This window comes from Heptranchias perlo, chromosome 12 (genome assembly GCF_035084215.1).
Source record: "Heptranchias perlo isolate sHepPer1 chromosome 12, sHepPer1.hap1, whole genome shotgun sequence".
NCBI classification, from domain to species: Eukaryota; Metazoa; Chordata; class Chondrichthyes; order Hexanchiformes; family Hexanchidae; genus Heptranchias; species Heptranchias perlo.
In genome coordinates this window covers 11,431,090-11,448,584 of record NC_090336.1, presented here as the reverse complement: position 1 = coordinate 11,448,584, position 17,495 = coordinate 11,431,090, and the positions used below count along the sequence as shown (strand labels likewise).

Below are 17,495 nucleotides of genomic sequence, written 5' to 3'. Positions count from 1 at the left end.
GTGTGTTATACAGAGACCGACACGGGCACTGTGTGTTATACAGAGACCGACACGGGCACTGTGTGTTATACAGAGACCGACACGGGCACTGTGTGTTATACAGAGACTGACACGGTCACTGTGTGTTATACAGAGACTGACACGGGCACTGTGTGTTATACAGAGACTGACACGGGCACTGTGTGTTATACAGAGACCGACACGGTCACTGTGTGTTATACAGAGACCGACACGGTCACTGTGTGTTATACGGAGACTGACACGGGCACTGTGTGTTATATGGAGACTGACACGGTCACTGTGTGTTATACAGAGACCGACACGGGCACTGTGTGTTATACGGAGACCGACACGGGCACTGTGTGTTATATGGAGACTGACACGGGCACTGTGTGTTATACAGAGACTGACACGGTCACTGTGTGTTATACAGAGACTGACACGGTCACTGTGTGTTATACAGAGACTGACACGGGCACTGTGTGTTATATGGAGACTGACACGGTCACTGTGTGTTATACAGAGACCGACACGGGCACTGTGTGTTATACGGAGACCGACACGGGCACTGTGTGTTATACGGAGACCGACACGGTCACTGTGTGTTATACGGAGACCGACACGGTCACTGTGTGTTATACGGAGACCGACACGGGCACTGTGTGTTATACAGAGACCGACACGGTCACTGTGTGTTATACAGAGACCGACACGGTCACTGTGTGTTATACAGAGACCGACACGGTCACTGTGTGTTATACAGAGACCGACACGGTCACTGTGTGTTATACAGAGACCGACACGGTCACTGTGTGTTATACAGAGACCGACACGGTCACTGTGTGTTATACAGAGACCGACACGGGCACTGTGTGTTATACAGAGACCGACACGGGCACTGTGTGTTATACAGAGACCGACACGGGCACTGTGTGTTATACAGAGACCGACACGGGCACTGTGTGTTATACAGAGACCGACACGGTCACTGTGTGTTATACAGAGACCGACACGGTCACTGTGTGTTATACAGAGACAGACACGGTCACTGTGTGTTATACAGAGACTGACACGGGCACTGTGTGTTATACAGAGACCGACACGGTCACTGTGTGTTATACAGAGACTGACACGGTCACTGTGTGTTATACAGAGACAGACACGGTCACTGTGTGTTATACAGAGACCGACACGGGCACTGTGTGTTATACAGAGACCGACACGGTCACTGTGTGTTATACAGAGACTGACACGGGCACTGTGTGTTATACAGAGACCGACACGGTCACTGTGTGTTATAGAGACTGACACGGTCACTGTGTGTTATACAGAGACCGACACGGTCACTGTGTGTTATACAGAGACCGACACGGTCACTGTGTGTTATACAGAGACCGACACGGTCACTGTGTGTTATACAGAGACCGACACGGTCACTGTGTGTTATACAGAGACCGACACGGTCACTGTGTGTTATACAGAGACCGACACGGTCACTGTGTGTTATACAGAGACTGACACGGTCACTGTGTGTTATACAGAGACTGACACGGGCACTGTGTGTTATACCGAGCCTGACACGGAAACTGTGTGTTATACGGAGACTGACACGGTCACTGTGTGTTATATGGAGACTGACACGGTCACTGTGTGTTATACAGAGACTGACACGGTCACTGTGTGTTATACAGAGACTGACACGGGCACTGTGTGTTATACCGAGCCTGACACGGAAACTGTGTGTTATACGGAGACTGACACGGTCACTGTGTGTTATATGGAGACTGACACGGGCACTGTGTGTTATACAGAGACTGACACGGTCACTGTGTGTTATACAGAGACTGACACGGTCACTGTGTGTTATACAGAGACTGACACGGGCACTGTGTGTTATACCGAGCCTGACACGGGCACTGTGTGTTATACAGAGACCGACACGGGCACTGTGTGTTATACAGAGACCGACACGGTCACTGTGTGTTATACAGAGACTGACACGGGCACTGTGTGTTATACAGAGACTGACACGGTCACTGTGTGTTATACAGAGACTGACACGGTCACTGTGTGTTATACGGAGACCGACACGGTCACTGTGTGTTATACGGAGACCGACACGGGCACTGTGTGTTATACGGAGACCGACACGGTCACTGTGTGTTATACAGAGACCGACACGGGCACTGTGTGTTATACAGAGACCGACACGGGCACTGTGTGTTATACAGAGACCGACACGGGCACTGTGTGTTATACAGAGACCGACACGGGCACTGTGTGTTATACAGAGACCGACACGGGCACTGTGTGTTATACAGAGACCGACACGGGCACTGTGTGTTATACAGAGACCGACACGGGCACTGTGTGTCATACAGAGACCGACACGGTCACTGTGTGTCATACAGAGACCGACACGGTCACTGTGTGTCATACAGAGACTGACACGGTCACTGTGTGTTATACAGAGACTGACACGGGCACTGTGTGTTATACCGAGCCTGACACGGAAACTGTGTGTTATAGAGACAGACACAGTCACAGTGTGTTTTACAGAGACTGACATGAGCAGTGTGTTTTGTGCGGAGACTGACACGGTCACTGTGTATTATACAGAGACTGACCCGGTCACTTTGAGGTATACAGAGAATGAGACGTGCACTGTATTACACAGAGACAGACACGGTCACTGTGTGTTATACAGAGACAATTTGACATCGAGCCACATAAGGTGATATTAGGACAGGTGACCAAAAGCTTGGTCAAAGAGGTTGGTTTTAAGAAGCCTCTTCAAGGAGGAGAGGTGGAGTGATTTAGGAAGGGATTTCCAGACCTTACGGCCTAGTCAGCTGAAGGCATGGCCACCAAAGCTGGAGCGATTAAAATCGGGGATGCGCAAGAGGCCAGAATTGGAGGATCGTAGAGATCTCAGAGGTTTGTAGGGCTGGAGGAGGTTACAGAGACAAAGCAGGGCGAGGCCATCGAGGGATTTGAAAACAAGGATGAGAATTTTTAAATCAAGATGTTCCCAGACCGGGAGCCAATGTAGGTCAGCGATCATGGGGATGACAGGAGATATAGAGACTGACAAGATCACTGTTTAAGAACATAAGAACATAAGAAATAGGAGCAGGAGTAGTCCATACGGCCCCTCCAGCCTGCTCCGCCATTCAATCAGATCATGGCTGATCTTCGACCTCAACTCCACTTTCCCGCCAAATCCCCATATCCCTTGATTCCCTTAGAGTCCAAAAATCTATCGATCTCAGCCTTGAATATACTCAACGACTGAGCATCCACAGCCCTCTGGGGTAGAGAATTCCAAAGATTCACCACCCTCTGAGTGAAGAAATTCCCCCTCATCTCAGTCCTAAATGTCTGACCCCTTATCCTGCGACTATGTCCCCCAGTTCTAGACTCTCCAGCCAGGGGAAACATCCTCTCAGCATCTACCCTGTCAAGCCCTCATAGAATCTTATATGTTTCAATGAGATCACCTCTCATTCTTCTAAACTCCAGAGTATAGACCCGTTCTACTCAATTTTTCCTCAAAAGACAACCCTCTCACCAACCCCCTTGCAATAAAGGCCAACATGCCATTTGCCTCCCTAATTGCTTGCTGTACCTGCATGTTAACTTTTTGTGTTTCTTATACGAGGACACCCAAATCTCTCTGAACACCAACATTTCACAGTTTCCCACCATTTCAAAAATATTCAGTTTTTCTATTCTTCCTACCAAAGTGAATAACCTCACATTTCCCCACATTATACTCCATCTGCCACCTTCTTGCCCACTCACTTAATCTGTCTACATCCCTTTGCAGACACTTTGCGTCCTCCTGAGACTGACATGGTCACTGTGTGTTATGCAATGACAGAGCCAGCGGCTGCGTTCCATAATATGATAAACGACTTGTACGAAATCTGTGGACTGCTCCCAGGAGAACATTTTATTAATAGAATATTCCTTCAGTAGTTGAGAATATTAAGGGTTTTTAAATGATGCAAAGTGATGATTCCTCCTGCTGCAGTGAGCTGACAATGTTGATTGCAGTAATAAGAGGATCTCACTCAGTCTCACGCACTGGTTAGCCAATAAACTGAAGATCAAAAAGACATTTGTCTGTGTTTTGCAATTTGCAGTAATGTTGCTGCCCTCAGTAGCAGGTGCTACGAGTGTCTATAAATCCTTGTTTACAATATCCTGCCACTCCCACATTGGCCCATTCGAACACACTGCTTCTGATCTCAGCAAGAAATATCAGGGGTAGAAATTCGATTTGTGCTCGTTTGCGACGTTGGCGGAGCGAGTGCCGGCCTCAGGCCTGGGACAAATGCGGCTTTGGGCCTCACTTAATTGCCAATGGCACCAAACAGGCACCGCCGGCCGCCTCACTGCAGCTCGCTGGTTGGGGAGGGCAGGAAATCGGCCGAGCAGCAGGTTGGGTCTTGGGGGGGGGGGGGGGGGGAGGGTGAGGAGGGAGGTGAATCCAGAGGTGTGTGGGGGGTGGCCTCAAATATGCCGCAGCGGGCAGGAGTTTTTTTGGGGGCCCAGGAGTACCAGCCAGGTTGCGCTCCGGGCACACTCTCGCCAAGACACTCTTATTCCTATTTGTGAATGCACAATTGGTACAATAAGATGCCAGGTCACTGATGCACTTGGCAGTAGAGTGGGCAAATTCCACCACCTTTGGAATCACAACACGGCAGCAGTACGTTCGGGCCATCCAGTTTTATGAGGGTGCTCACTTCCCCATGGTCCAGGGTGCAATCGATGGCATCACCGTTGGTTTGCGAGCTCCCACAGAACCACCCCCCATCAACTACAGGAAGGGCTTCCAGTCCCTGAATGTCCAGACTGTGTGGGACAACTTGCAGAGGATCCGACACATCAACGTCCGATACGCTGGAAGTTGTCCCGATGTCTTCATTCTGCACAATTCTCCCCTCCCTGACCCGTTCAGGGAAGAAAATCTCATTAACAGTGGGCCTCTGGTGACAAAGCTCTCCCCCTGTTCCCATGGATAATGACCCCAGTAAGAGTGACTTTAACAGCAGCAGAGCTGCAACAAGGCTCATATCTCTACTAGACTGGTCATCAAGAGGACCATCCTGGTTTTAAAGGCGTGCTTTTGCTATCTGTGCACGTCGGGAGAGGCTCTGCAATCTGCTCCAGATCGTATGTCATGAATAGTTAAAGCCTGCTACACCCTTCACAATTTAGCCATTCAAACAGGTCTGGACTCTGATATTGCTAGAGGAGAGGCCCTGAATCCGTGGTAGTCTGAACTACATGGAGGAGATAGTCATGATGACCTGAACTCGGAGGATCCTCAATGACTACTAGAAGGGACATCAAAGAACATCTTATCACTGATGTCCTCTCTTCTGTGTAACTCAGTCTACCTTTGACACCAGAGTCTTACCCCCTCCCCCACTTTCAAATAAAGGGACATTCCCTCAATCCACGACCCATCCTACAACATGACAACACATTTGCCATCAGGACCCCAGATAAGACACAGCCAGAGACCGTTTGGTACCATTCCACCTCCAACTGAGTGAATAAGTCAGCACCATATGAGTGTCCCCCTTTCCTGTATGACATTACCCTCCATCAATACCAAGTGCCATGTCAGTACAGAGTCTATTCTATTAGACTGAATTCTCAATTGGACACAATCAACCTACTCTTTCTTTAATCCCGTGCTTCCTCTGCGTGCCTACACTTGCCTTTTATTTCAACCTATTGTCATGCTCCTCCTGGGTGCCATCTGAGGACCAGGTTCATGAGTGATGCTCTACAATAGGCTGGCGGGACTGAAGTGGCCTCTGTCTCACAGCAGCTTGCTCCTGACAGGGAGCTACTGCTGGCTGCATCTCTGGAACTTGTTCCTGGACAAGCTCAGGTGGAAACAGTAAGATAAATAATGATACTAAAACAAGCGACAAGGAACAGAGTAGAGTGATAGTCAGAAATTATGCTTCAGGCACTATAGGTAAAGGGAAAATTAAAAGATGTAAAGTAATTAAATCAGGAGAGAGAAATAAGAAATGTGTGAGAAAAACAACATTAGAGCAGAAGGACAGGTTAGGGTGTGCAGCTCAAATAAGTGTTCTTTATACAAACGCACAGAGTATAAGGAACAAATTGAATGAATTGCAGGCACAAATTCAACTTAGAGGGTACGGCATGATAGCCATTACGGAGACTGGGAACTGAATATACCAGGTTATAAGATTTAAAGGAAGGATAGAGAAACTGGTAAAGGGGGAGGGGTAGTCTTAGTGATTAAGGATGAAGTTATTTAAATGATAAGAAAAGAGATAACGAGAGTTAAGCAGGCAGTGGAGACTTTAGGGGTAAAATTAAGAAATAGAAAAAGATTTAAGACTGTAGTGGGAGTTGTGTACAGGCCCCTTGGTATCAGCTGTGAAGTGACAGAATGTATAAATGCAGAGATTAGACAAGCATGTAGCAAAGGCCATGGTTTTAAAGGGGGATTTTAACTTTCATATAGATTGGGATAAACAGACGAGCTCATGTTAGAAAGGTAGCGAATTTCTTGAGTGTGTTCAGGACAGCTTTCTGCCACAATATGTCCCAGAACCAACAAGGGGACAGGCCGCATTAGATTTAATAATGAGTAATGAGCCAGATTTAGTTAACAGCCTAACAGTGTGTGAACATTTAATCTAATAGCGATCATAATATGATTGAGTTCAACATTGTGTTTGAAAGGGAGAAACCCATAACAGCTACTAAGATTCTAAATTACGTAAGGCCAACTTCAACAGGATGAGACAGTGACTGTCCACAGTAAACTGGGCAAATCTGTAATGGGTAAAGTGACAGATGATCAGGCATTTAAAAAAGAATTTAACGTGATACAGAACCAGTTTACACCCCTAAGGGGCAAGAGCTCTACTTACCAAAAAAAACAGCCATGGACGACAAAAGAGGTATGGCTGCTCGGGGCAGACTGTCCAACTGTCGACAGCATTCTTGAAAAGTATGATGAAAAGATTGATGGGACACGCAGCAAAGTTATCTGAGTGTCAAGAGGGCGAGCCAAGCGCTGCCCCTTCCGTCCATGGTTGTCCACCTGTCCTTTTATAGGCCTCACTCCAGTTTCCATGCCTTGTAGCAGCGAATATCTATTTTACACGGAATTTACACCACTCACTGCTCCAATGGGTATGCAAATGAGCTGAAACAGGAAACCCTCAATGCCAATATCTCTCCTGAGCACCGATGGGCGCAAGTCTTTTTTCATTGGCGTGACTGCAGCCCAATCATGCGTGGAGATCCGAGGCTCATCTTTCTAACAAGATACCCTTGAGGAAATCTTACACGTTTTGTTTTTTTTTTAAATGGGAATTGAGACTGGAAGCTGTGATTCTTGTATGCTGAGCCTGATTGCATGACTGCAACTGGGCCCAGTTCATGTCAGAAAAATATCTGACTAATTTTTAAAGTTTGTTTAAAAGCTCATCCTACAACAAAGTTGCGAGTGTAGAAAGCTCCTCTGTGGAATCATCTGAGGCAACGCCATGAGCCTCTCTTTGTTTTCTGGTTTCATGACCATCTCCCTCTGTGGTGAGGCTCACTGTGTCTCAGAGCCTGCTGCCTGACATTGCTTCACCAGCCATAGCAAACAGTTCACGCCCGCGGGAGGGAGGTCAACAGATGGTATCCAGGGGTCGCGGCCTCCAGCGGTCAGGGAGGTTAAAGCCACACGGATGACTTCACCGCAGTAACATCACAACGGGAAAGTCCTGAAGCTGCTTTTTTCATGGAACAAGGGGATTGTATTAAGACGCCACTGCCGGACTACTCTATCAAATGGGGCTGCAGACAGATGATTGCAGGTTGTCAAATAAGATTAGAAACGGTGATTTTATAGCTTTAACCTTTACCCGGCTGAGCAAACAGCAACGCCCTATGGCTAGCGCGACGCACGCAATAAGCAGAGTTTTAAGGGTTAAGATAACAGTTGAAGCCATTTGGACTGAGCGCCACTGAAGACAGGCTTTCCTGTCTTAACAAGAGAGTTCCTTTAACAGGAATTCCTGTTAACCGTTAGCGTGTGTGTTTTGTTCAAGTGGTCCCATGCTCCTCGGGGCATGTTTACAGTTTTCAGAAGGCCTGTAAGGGTGAGGTGACAAAGCGGGTGTGAGATACTTCTACAGGAAGGCAGATGGAACCTGTTAAATGCTGTTGCAAATCCTTGCGGTAAGGCTGTAAAGGAAGTTGTGCTGAACACAGTAACATATTCCTGCCAGTCTACGTGAAATGTGCTTCTGAGGTCTAATTAAAGGGGCCTGTCTCACCTCTCATGTTCTGTGGATAACTGCGCTTCCTTTTTATTTTTGTGTCACAACATATTTCGCATGGCACACTATGTCATTGTGCCACTTATGGCGATATCAGTATCAATGAAAATGAACCGTGACTCTCCTGGGCTGCTTCCCTCCACCGACAATCGCCCCTTGGAGTCTTCAGAATGACAAAATGTCGCTGGGCAAGATGCGTTAACCGTCCTAAACATTACAAAGTGATGGGGGGGTGGGGGGGGGGGGGAGGGTCAAGCAGTCTCTGAAAATGTACGCGGAGCAGAAGAGTGAGCGCCCTCTGCCAGCGAGTGCCGTATGGCCATAGGAAGGATTTAAACTAGAGGAGGAAATAAATAATAAAGGGGAATGGGAAGGCACAGGGCAGTGTCCGGCTACACAGTCTAAAGTAACAGGGCTATCAACATTGAGGAAAGGCTTAGGGTTGCCAACCCTCCAGGATTGTCCTGGAATTTCCAGGAATTAAAGAATGATCTCCTGGTCACTGCCGCAAGCAACCTGTGAGAAAAATCATGGGGGCATCATAAAAAAGTTTTTTTTTTCATTTTCTTTGAACACTTCCATTTATTAGTTAGAAAACCACGATGCATATGGGGGAAAAAAGGCTGTCTGATCGGGCGGGGCGGTTGGAGGTGTAAGATCATGTGATGAAACCTCCAGGAATATGTCCAACGAGAGTTGGCAACCTATAAACGTTAAGAATGAAATTTATGATCCCACAAAGAGCGAGGCAGATTACAAACCTATATAAAGAAAAGAGTTTTTTTAAGTGTAAAAGTTTTAAATAAGTTTTATTTAACTAGGCAGGCCTGTGTGTGAGGCCTACTAGAGTTAGTTCCTTTCTTTCTAAACACATCCACTAATCCTCAAAAGACAATAAAAACACTTACTACAGTTCTCCTCGTCGCTACCATCCGGACAATCCTCAAATCCATCACATCGGAAGCGACCAATGATACAATGGACACCGTTGGTGCAGGGGAAAAAGGTTGGCGCACACTTGGATTTGACTTTTGCTGTGGGAAGGTGAGAAAGAAAGATAAAGAGAGAAATCCAGAGCAAAAGCAATAAAAAAAAAACAAACGCTTAAAAAATCCAAACATTAAAAACAAAGGATCTGAAAGGGTGTAGCCCACAAGTCTGAACTCCACAGGCCCCGTGAAATCCAAATCAGCTCTGCTCACTGACCTGACAACGGGAATGACAATCGGCAAAATCAACAGCTGCCATCAGATTAGAAATGCTGCTCCGGCTTGTCAGCGAATAAATCTGCCCACCCCTTTTCCCTCACTGCCTTTCACATCAGATTGCCTCTGGGAAAGGGAGGGCTTGGAGGGCCTGGAGGGCCTGGCTTTAACTCTTCACGTGCTGAGTGCCCTCTCTTTGTTGATCCATCTCTGCGGCGTTACGATGATGACCGGTTCAACAGAAAGACGACGTGCGCATGGCAGAAGTGCAAACAAGTAAGTATAAAGAGCTGGCACTGGGGACATCGGAGGCAATTCCAGGATTTCAAGTGGGGGCCTTAACTCCTAGTCCAGTTCAGTACTGAGGGAACGCTGCTGTCTTTCAGATGAGATGTTAAACCGAGGCCCCGTCTGCCCTCTCGGGTGGACATAAAAGATCCCATGGCACTATTTCGCAGAAGAGCAGGGGAGTCCTCCCCGGTGTCCTGGCCAATATTTATCCCTCAACCAACTTCACTAAAACAGATTATCTGGTAATTATCACATTGCTGTTTGTGGGACCTTGCTGTGCATAAATTGGCTGCCGTGTTTCCTATATTACAACAGTGACTACACTTCAAAAGTATAGTCACTGTAGCCACTTTATTGGCTGTAAAGCGCTTTGGGACGTCCTGATGTCGTGAAAGTCGCTATATAAATGTAGTTTGTTATTTCTTTCATTTACCAAAAACATTTGGGGCTGGAGAATGCATGCTTCCATTGCCGTGGTTCAGTGCACTGCAGAATGCAAGGTGTGCATTCAGGCCTGGGACTCTATTTCTCAGCTATACCCTCAGGGTCAAAGGCTGGGAGCTTACCCACAATGTTTAGGAGGGGGGAGGGGGGAGGGAAGGAGATTTACAAGTCTTCTTCTCCTGGTCCTTGGGTCACTCTCATGCACCTCCTACAGGCTTCCTACCCCCATTATCAGTCATGGAATGGTGTACAGCAGAGGAAGACCATAATGGGGAACTGGTATTTTTTAAACGTTTGGGAGGTGGGGAGGGGGTTTGAAATCAGAAGACTTTTGTATTTTGGTTTTCTAAACCAAACATTTTACAGCAATCCCCAGCTGGCTGTGGTTGGATCCAATGTAGTACAGGTGACAATCAACCTCAGTCGACACCATATCAGGTAGCTTTTGCACGCTGCTAATTGTTGCTTAATTGGCCAGTAAGTTCCGATTCACAAATGCGCAAATCTCCACTCTACCCCCGCCCTGGCCCCAGTTGTCGGTAGTGTGCAGTCACCCCCACCCCCCCCCCCCCCCCCCCCCGTTCGGTTCACTGTGGTTTCACCAGTGCAGTAGAACCGTCAGCCAGAAGGGGGGGAAGGGCCAACATGACTGGCACTTCTTAGCAGTTAACTAAAGGTTATACAGCTTTCATACAGCAACCTGCGCCCGGACTGACAGCGGGCCACGCATTTAACGGTAGGCAGGGCCGCTGATCTTCCTGTGAACAGGCCACACTGCAGGAGGGAGGGAGGAAAGAAAGAAAGACTTGCATTTATATAGCGCCTTTCAAGACCTCAGGATGTCCCAAAGCACTTTACAGCCAATGAAGTACGTTTGAAGTGTAGTCTCTGTTGTAATGTAGGAAAATAAGAACAGACTAAGGCACACACAGGTGCAGACTAGCCTTAGTCTTTAAGCAATTCATCACATTTTCCCTGATACTAAAATATTTGGATGTTCAGTAATTTATCGCCAATCTGCTTCCAGCTTTCAACTGATGTGTGACTGATTTGCCAGGTTCGTCACAGATGACTGGGCACCTGAGAGGGAACACGGGTTTTAAATCACTCATGGAAAGATCTGGAACGCGAGCCGTCTAAAATAAACACAGAGCTATCACTCACGGCACTCCTTTTCATCGCTCTTGTCAAAGCAGTTTGGCAGGCCGTCACAATGCCAGGCCCCAGGAATGCACTTGCCGTTGCTGCACATGAAGTTCCCGGGCATGTTGCACTCGTTGGTGAAGTTGTTCCCAGGCAGGAGCTGGCTTTCTGTTTAAAAGACAGAACACAGGAGAGAAAGCTGGTCAATAAGCAGCGTTAGTTAAGCTCGATCTGTAAAATGAACATGGAATAAGTGCACGTGTACACATGACAGTACATCTATATGTATGTCCATGCAGCTGTGTGCATAAATATGCGTGTATATGTGTGTCTGTGATGTATATGTATAGGTACCTGTTTGTACTTGTAGCTGTACGTGCATCTGCATATGTCTGTGTGCGTTAGTGTGCATCAATGACAGTGTACCTGTTTGTGTTTATCTGTATATATTCTTGTCCATGTGCATATGTCTGTGTGTATGTATGTCTGTGTGTGTATATTTTTCGACATCCAGTACTGGATGAGCAAAAATTTCCTCCAACTAAATATTGGGAAGACTGAAGCCATTGTCTTCGGTCCCCACCACAAACTCCGTTCCCTAGCCACCGACTCCATCCCTCTCCCTGGCCACTGTCTGAGGCTGAAACAGACCGCTCGCAGCATTGCTGTCCTATTTGACCCTGAGATGAGCTTCTGACCACAGATCAGCTCCATCATCAAGACCGCCTAATTCCACCTCTGTAACATCTCCTGTCTCCACCCCGCCTCAACTCATCCGCTGCTGAAACCCTCATCCATGCCTTTGTTACCTCCAGACTGGACTATTCCAATGCTCTCCTGGCTGGCCTCCTATCTTCCACTCTCCATAAACTTGAGCTGATCCAAAACTGTGCTGCCTGTATCCTAGCTCACACCAACTCTCGTTCTCCCATCACCCCTGTGCTCACTGACCTACATTGGCTCCCGGTCCGGGAACACCTCGATTTTAAAATTCTCATCTTTGTTTTCAAATCCCCGATTTTAATCGCTCCACCATTGGTGGTCATACCTTCAGCTGCCTAGGCCCTAAGCTCAGGAATTCCCTTCCTAAACCTCTCTGCCTCTCTCTACTCCTTTACAATGCTCCTTAATACCTACATCTTTGACCAAGTCTGTCCTAATATCTCCTTATATGGCTTGGTGTGAAATTTTGTTTGATAATGCTGCTGTGAAGTCCCTTGGGATGTTTTACTACGTTAAAGGTGCTATATAAATGCAAGATGTTGTTATTGTGTGCATGCATATGCATTACTGTGCATGTATTTGTATATGTATTACTTTGCACATGTATTTGTGTGTATGTCTGTGTACATGTACTTGTGAATGTGTGTATTTGTGTATCTACATTACCTTCTCTACCTTTCTCTCCTCTTTTAAGACGCTCCTTAAAACCTACCTTTTTGATCAAGCTTTTGGTCACCTCTCCTAATATCTCCTTATGTGGCTCGTTGTCAAATTTTGTTTGATAACACTCCTGTGAAGCGCCTTGGGACGTTTTACTATTGTTAAAGGCGCTATGTAAATACAAGTTGTTGTTGTTGTTATGTATTCGACGTCACACCCCTGAATCATTAACCTGCCTTTTCTCTTTACAGATGCTGACTGACCTGCTGTGTATTTCCAGCATTTTTCTGTTTTCATTTCAAATTTCAAGCATTTGCAGCTTTTCTTTTTCCAAAACAAAAAAAACACATTCCAAAGTCCTTGCGTTTCTCTGTAATGACATTTAACTTGAAGCAGTGTCTGTAATGTGGAGTTTATATGTGAAATTGAGGTGTTCACAGAGTATTCCTCCTTGCCCCATGCTCCTCAACACCTGGGAATGCAGAGATCCATTGAATATCTTGGATACAGGACAACGTACACTTTGGAATCTGAACCAATATAACAGAATATCAAAAAGGTGTCTTGTAGCTGTCAACCACAGCAATGTTCAAAGGCTTATTTCCCAGAAACCTCTTTCCAGCTTTTCACTCCTTTTTAAGACAAGACCAAGATGTGAGAGTCCTGTTTACAGGATCCCCTGATGGGGCAAACAGTCACAAAAGATTAGCTCCATCTCCTCAGCCAGGCAATCAATATTAAGTGTTTCTATCACCTACGTGGAGTTGGCAATTAACACTCACTAAATAGCCTAGCTAGACACAGTGATTAACTTGTGCAACAGATGGAGGTATCACTGGCAGGGAGTCTGTTTCCCAGTCAGCGGTAAGACAAGTGAAAGTGGCCACCAGCTAGCCAGCTACCATATAAGTCCCATATAAAAATATAAAGCCTTTTAGGATTCTTGGTCCATCACACAAATGTCAATCAAAAGAAAGACTTGCATTTACATAGCATCTTTCATGACTTCAGGACATCCCAAAGCACTTCACAGCTAATGAAGTACTTTTAAAGTTTAGTCACTATTGCAATCAAGAATTGGGATTCGAAGGAATTTGTTTTTCCTGGAATTATGGAAATGTGGAATAGATTCCCAGCTAAACCTCTCCCAGCTGTCCATATACATCTCTCCAAGTACCAGTGACTTCCAACTTACTTTATCCAGACTCAAACGTCACCATCAGTCCATTCCCATATTTTTCAATGGGGATGGTGTGAGACTCAGTGCAAAATAACAGCACCAGCTGAAACTGAAAGGTCACCAGATCAATCGAAAACATTTGACTGTGTTTTTACTGGTAATATAATGCAACTGGACGTTCACAGACAATGATGGGGACTTCCCCCCCCACCCCTTTAACCTGTGCATCCCTCCAAATCTTCAACTCAACTTGAGATCAGCGACTACATGATTGTGGCCTCGAACCCTCAAGTGCTTCCATTATCTGGTGCCCCCACACACGTTCTGCCAAGGTGTCACAATACTGTAATCAGCACAGAGCTTCCGTGTATAACTTGTCCCCTCTAAAACCAGGTGCAATAACAAATAGAAAGAGCTAAACTCTGCCAGGAGCTGTGTCTCCCTACGTATAATATATAGCTGATAGTGAAACACATGTGATGTACAGTGATGACAGCTTCTGTTGATGGAAATACAGCCTCAGGCCACAGTAAATATTGTCTCCCATTATGCAACAGAATCAGTGAGCAATACATCACACACCTGGGAAGTGGAAACAGGCCTTAGGCTGTAAGCTTGTGTTCCTGTCAGCACGGCACTGCTGAGGGACTCTGGTTGCCAATTATTTTGGGTAACTAAAGTAAGATGAATTGATTATTCAGCTCCTGTACAAATGACACAGATTACTGGGTAACTACACATCCACTGTCACAGGAAAGGTGGCCCATTTACTTATTACCAGCCCCAATCCCCTCATCTACTTTAAATACAGATCTCAGCCCCTGTCTACTTTAATTGCCGATTATAGCCCTCATTTACACTAACTACCGATTACAACCCCCACTTACACTAATTATCTATTACAGCCTTCATTTACACGAATTACCAATTACAGCCCCCATTTACACTAATTACCGTTACAATCCTCTGTTACACTAATTACCGATTACAGCCTTCATTTACACTAATAACTGATTATAGACAACATTTACATTAATATCCGATTACAGCCCTCATTTACTTTAATTACCAATATCAGCCCTCATTTATACTAATTACTGATCTCAGTCCTCATTTACACCAATAACTGATTACAACCCTCATTTACACTAATTACTGATTACAGCTCTCTTTTACACTAAGAACTAATTTCATCCATCATTTACACTGTTAATCAACAACAGCTCTCATCTAAAATAATAACCAATTACAGCCCTTATTTACACTAACAACCTATTACAGCCTTCAATTACACTTATATCTGATGACAGCCCACATTTACACTAATAACTGATTACAGCCCTCACTTACTGTAATCACTGATTACAGCTTCATTGACACTAATAACCGATTACAGACCTCACTTACTCTAATTACCTATTATGGCCCTCACTTACACGAATTACCAATTCTAATTACAGACTCTAGCACTCCACCTTTTCTAATTAGAGACCACAGCACCTCCATCTAGTCTAATGAGAGCTCAGAGCTCCTCCATCTATTCTAATTACAGGTCCCAGCTCCTCCATCTATTCTAATTACAGACCCCATTTCCACCATCTATTCTAATTGCAGACCATAGTTCCTTCATCTATTCTAATAACAGACCCCATTTCCTCCATATATTCTAATTACAGACCCCAACTCCTCCATCTATTCTAATTAGACACCAGCTCTCCATCCATTCTAATTACAGACCAGAACTGTCCATCTATTCTAATTTCAGACCCCATTTCCTCCATATATTCTAATTACAGACCCCAGCCCTCCATCTATTCTAATTACAAACCAGAGCTCACCATCTATTCTAATTACAGACTCCAGCTCCTCCAACTATTCTAATTACAGATCCCAGCTTCTCTATACATTCTAATTACAGACTCTAGGGGCACTGAATTAGTCCATGTAGTGCCCGTTGTTTCAGCGCTACGCGGCCTCTCCAACATCCAAGATGACGTCTTGGCTGCGCATGCACAAATACCAAACGCTGGAAGCATGCAAAGTAGAGAGAAAATGTGTGCAGTCAGTGTGCAACGTTGATTTAAAGTCATAGACACCATTTTGGCACTTAACTCTCAACTCAACGCATAGTCTTAACCATGACCACCTGAACATGTCTTAGACTGCCTAGAGGACCCACCACCAGTGCTATTTAAAGGGACCATGCAGGTGTTGCAGGTTAGTTCCTGGATTATTGCTTCTGGTGGAATAGGAAGTGTTTTTTGAAGCTCCCTATACTTACTGAGAGTTCCTAGACTACATTTGAGAGTGGTTTGGTTTGGCAGGTACTGCCTTACAGTTCGGAAAGTTACAACCGTGGTTGAACAACATTCCTGGCAACCATGGGTGGTCTGCTAGGGCTCCCGCTGGTTGAGCACGACTGGCAGCATGCAGAGGGGACACGCACAGCAGGTCAAACTGTGGAGAGAGGGAGGACGAGGAGGCGCAGGGCACTGAGCAGGAGACCCTATCCAATGAGGGCCTTCCGGGACCAATTCTCTTGCCTCAGCATGACCGAGGAGGATTGCATCGGACGCCTGAGGTTCACCAAGGGAGGCGTGACCCGAGATCTGTCAACTGATGCGGCCACTACCGCAGCATCAGAGCAGGGCAAGGACAGCATTGCCTGTGGCTGTGAAGGTCACCGTGGTGCTGAATTTCTATGGCTCAGGATCATTTCAGGCCTCTGCTGGTGATATGTGCAACATCTCGCAGCAAGCAGTGTACTGCTGCATAAGAACTTTTTGTGTTTCTTGTACGAGGACACCCAAGTCTCTCTGAACACCAACATCTAATAGTTTCTCACCATTTTAACAATATTCTGTTTTTCTATTCTTCCTACCAAGTTAATAACTTCACATTTCCCCACATTATACTCCATCTGCCACCTTCTTGCCCACTCACTTAATCTGTCTATTTCCCTTTGCAGACTCTTTGTGTCTTCACAGCTTGCTTTGCCACCTAGCTTTATACAGCAAACTTGGATACATTACACTCGGTCCCTTCATCTAAGTCATTAATATAGATTGTAAATAGCTGAGGCCCAAGCACTGACTCTTGTGGCACCCCACTAGTTACAGCCTGCCAACCTGAGAATGACCCGTTTATCCCTACTCTCTGTTTTCTGTCCTTTAACCAATCCTCTATCCATGCTAATATATTACCCCCAATCCCATGAGCCCTTACCTTGTGTAACAACCTTCATGTGGCACCTTATCGAATACTTTTTGAAAATCCAAATATACTACATCCAGTGATTCCCCTTTATCCACCTTGCAAGATACATCCTCAAAAAACTGTAATAAATTTGTCAAACATAATTTCCCTTTCATAAACCATGTTGACTCTGCCTAATCATATTATGATTTTCTAAGTGCCCTGTTACCACTTCTTTAATACTGGATCCCAACATTTTCCCGACGACTGATGTCAGGCTAACTGGCCTATAGTTCCGTTTTCTCTCTCCCT

The 17,495-nt window shown here is 45.8% G+C and overlaps 1 protein-coding gene across 8 annotated transcripts in view; it reads right to left on the bottom strand.

Annotated features, from left to right (window-relative positions):
* Positions 1-17,495, bottom strand: part of ldlrad3 (low density lipoprotein receptor class A domain containing 3) — a 291,752-nt gene that overhangs the window by 185,364 nt on the left and 88,893 nt on the right. For all 8 annotated transcript variants that reach the window (XM_067993643.1, XM_067993644.1, XM_067993645.1 and 5 more), the window contains exons 2-3: positions 11,447-11,593; positions 9,251-9,376 (exon numbers count right to left, since the gene is read on the bottom strand). In XM_067993643.1, coding sequence (XP_067849744.1) covers positions 9,251-9,376; positions 11,447-11,593 — 273 coding nt within the window. The remainder of the gene's footprint in view (positions 1-9,250; positions 9,377-11,446; positions 11,594-17,495) is intronic.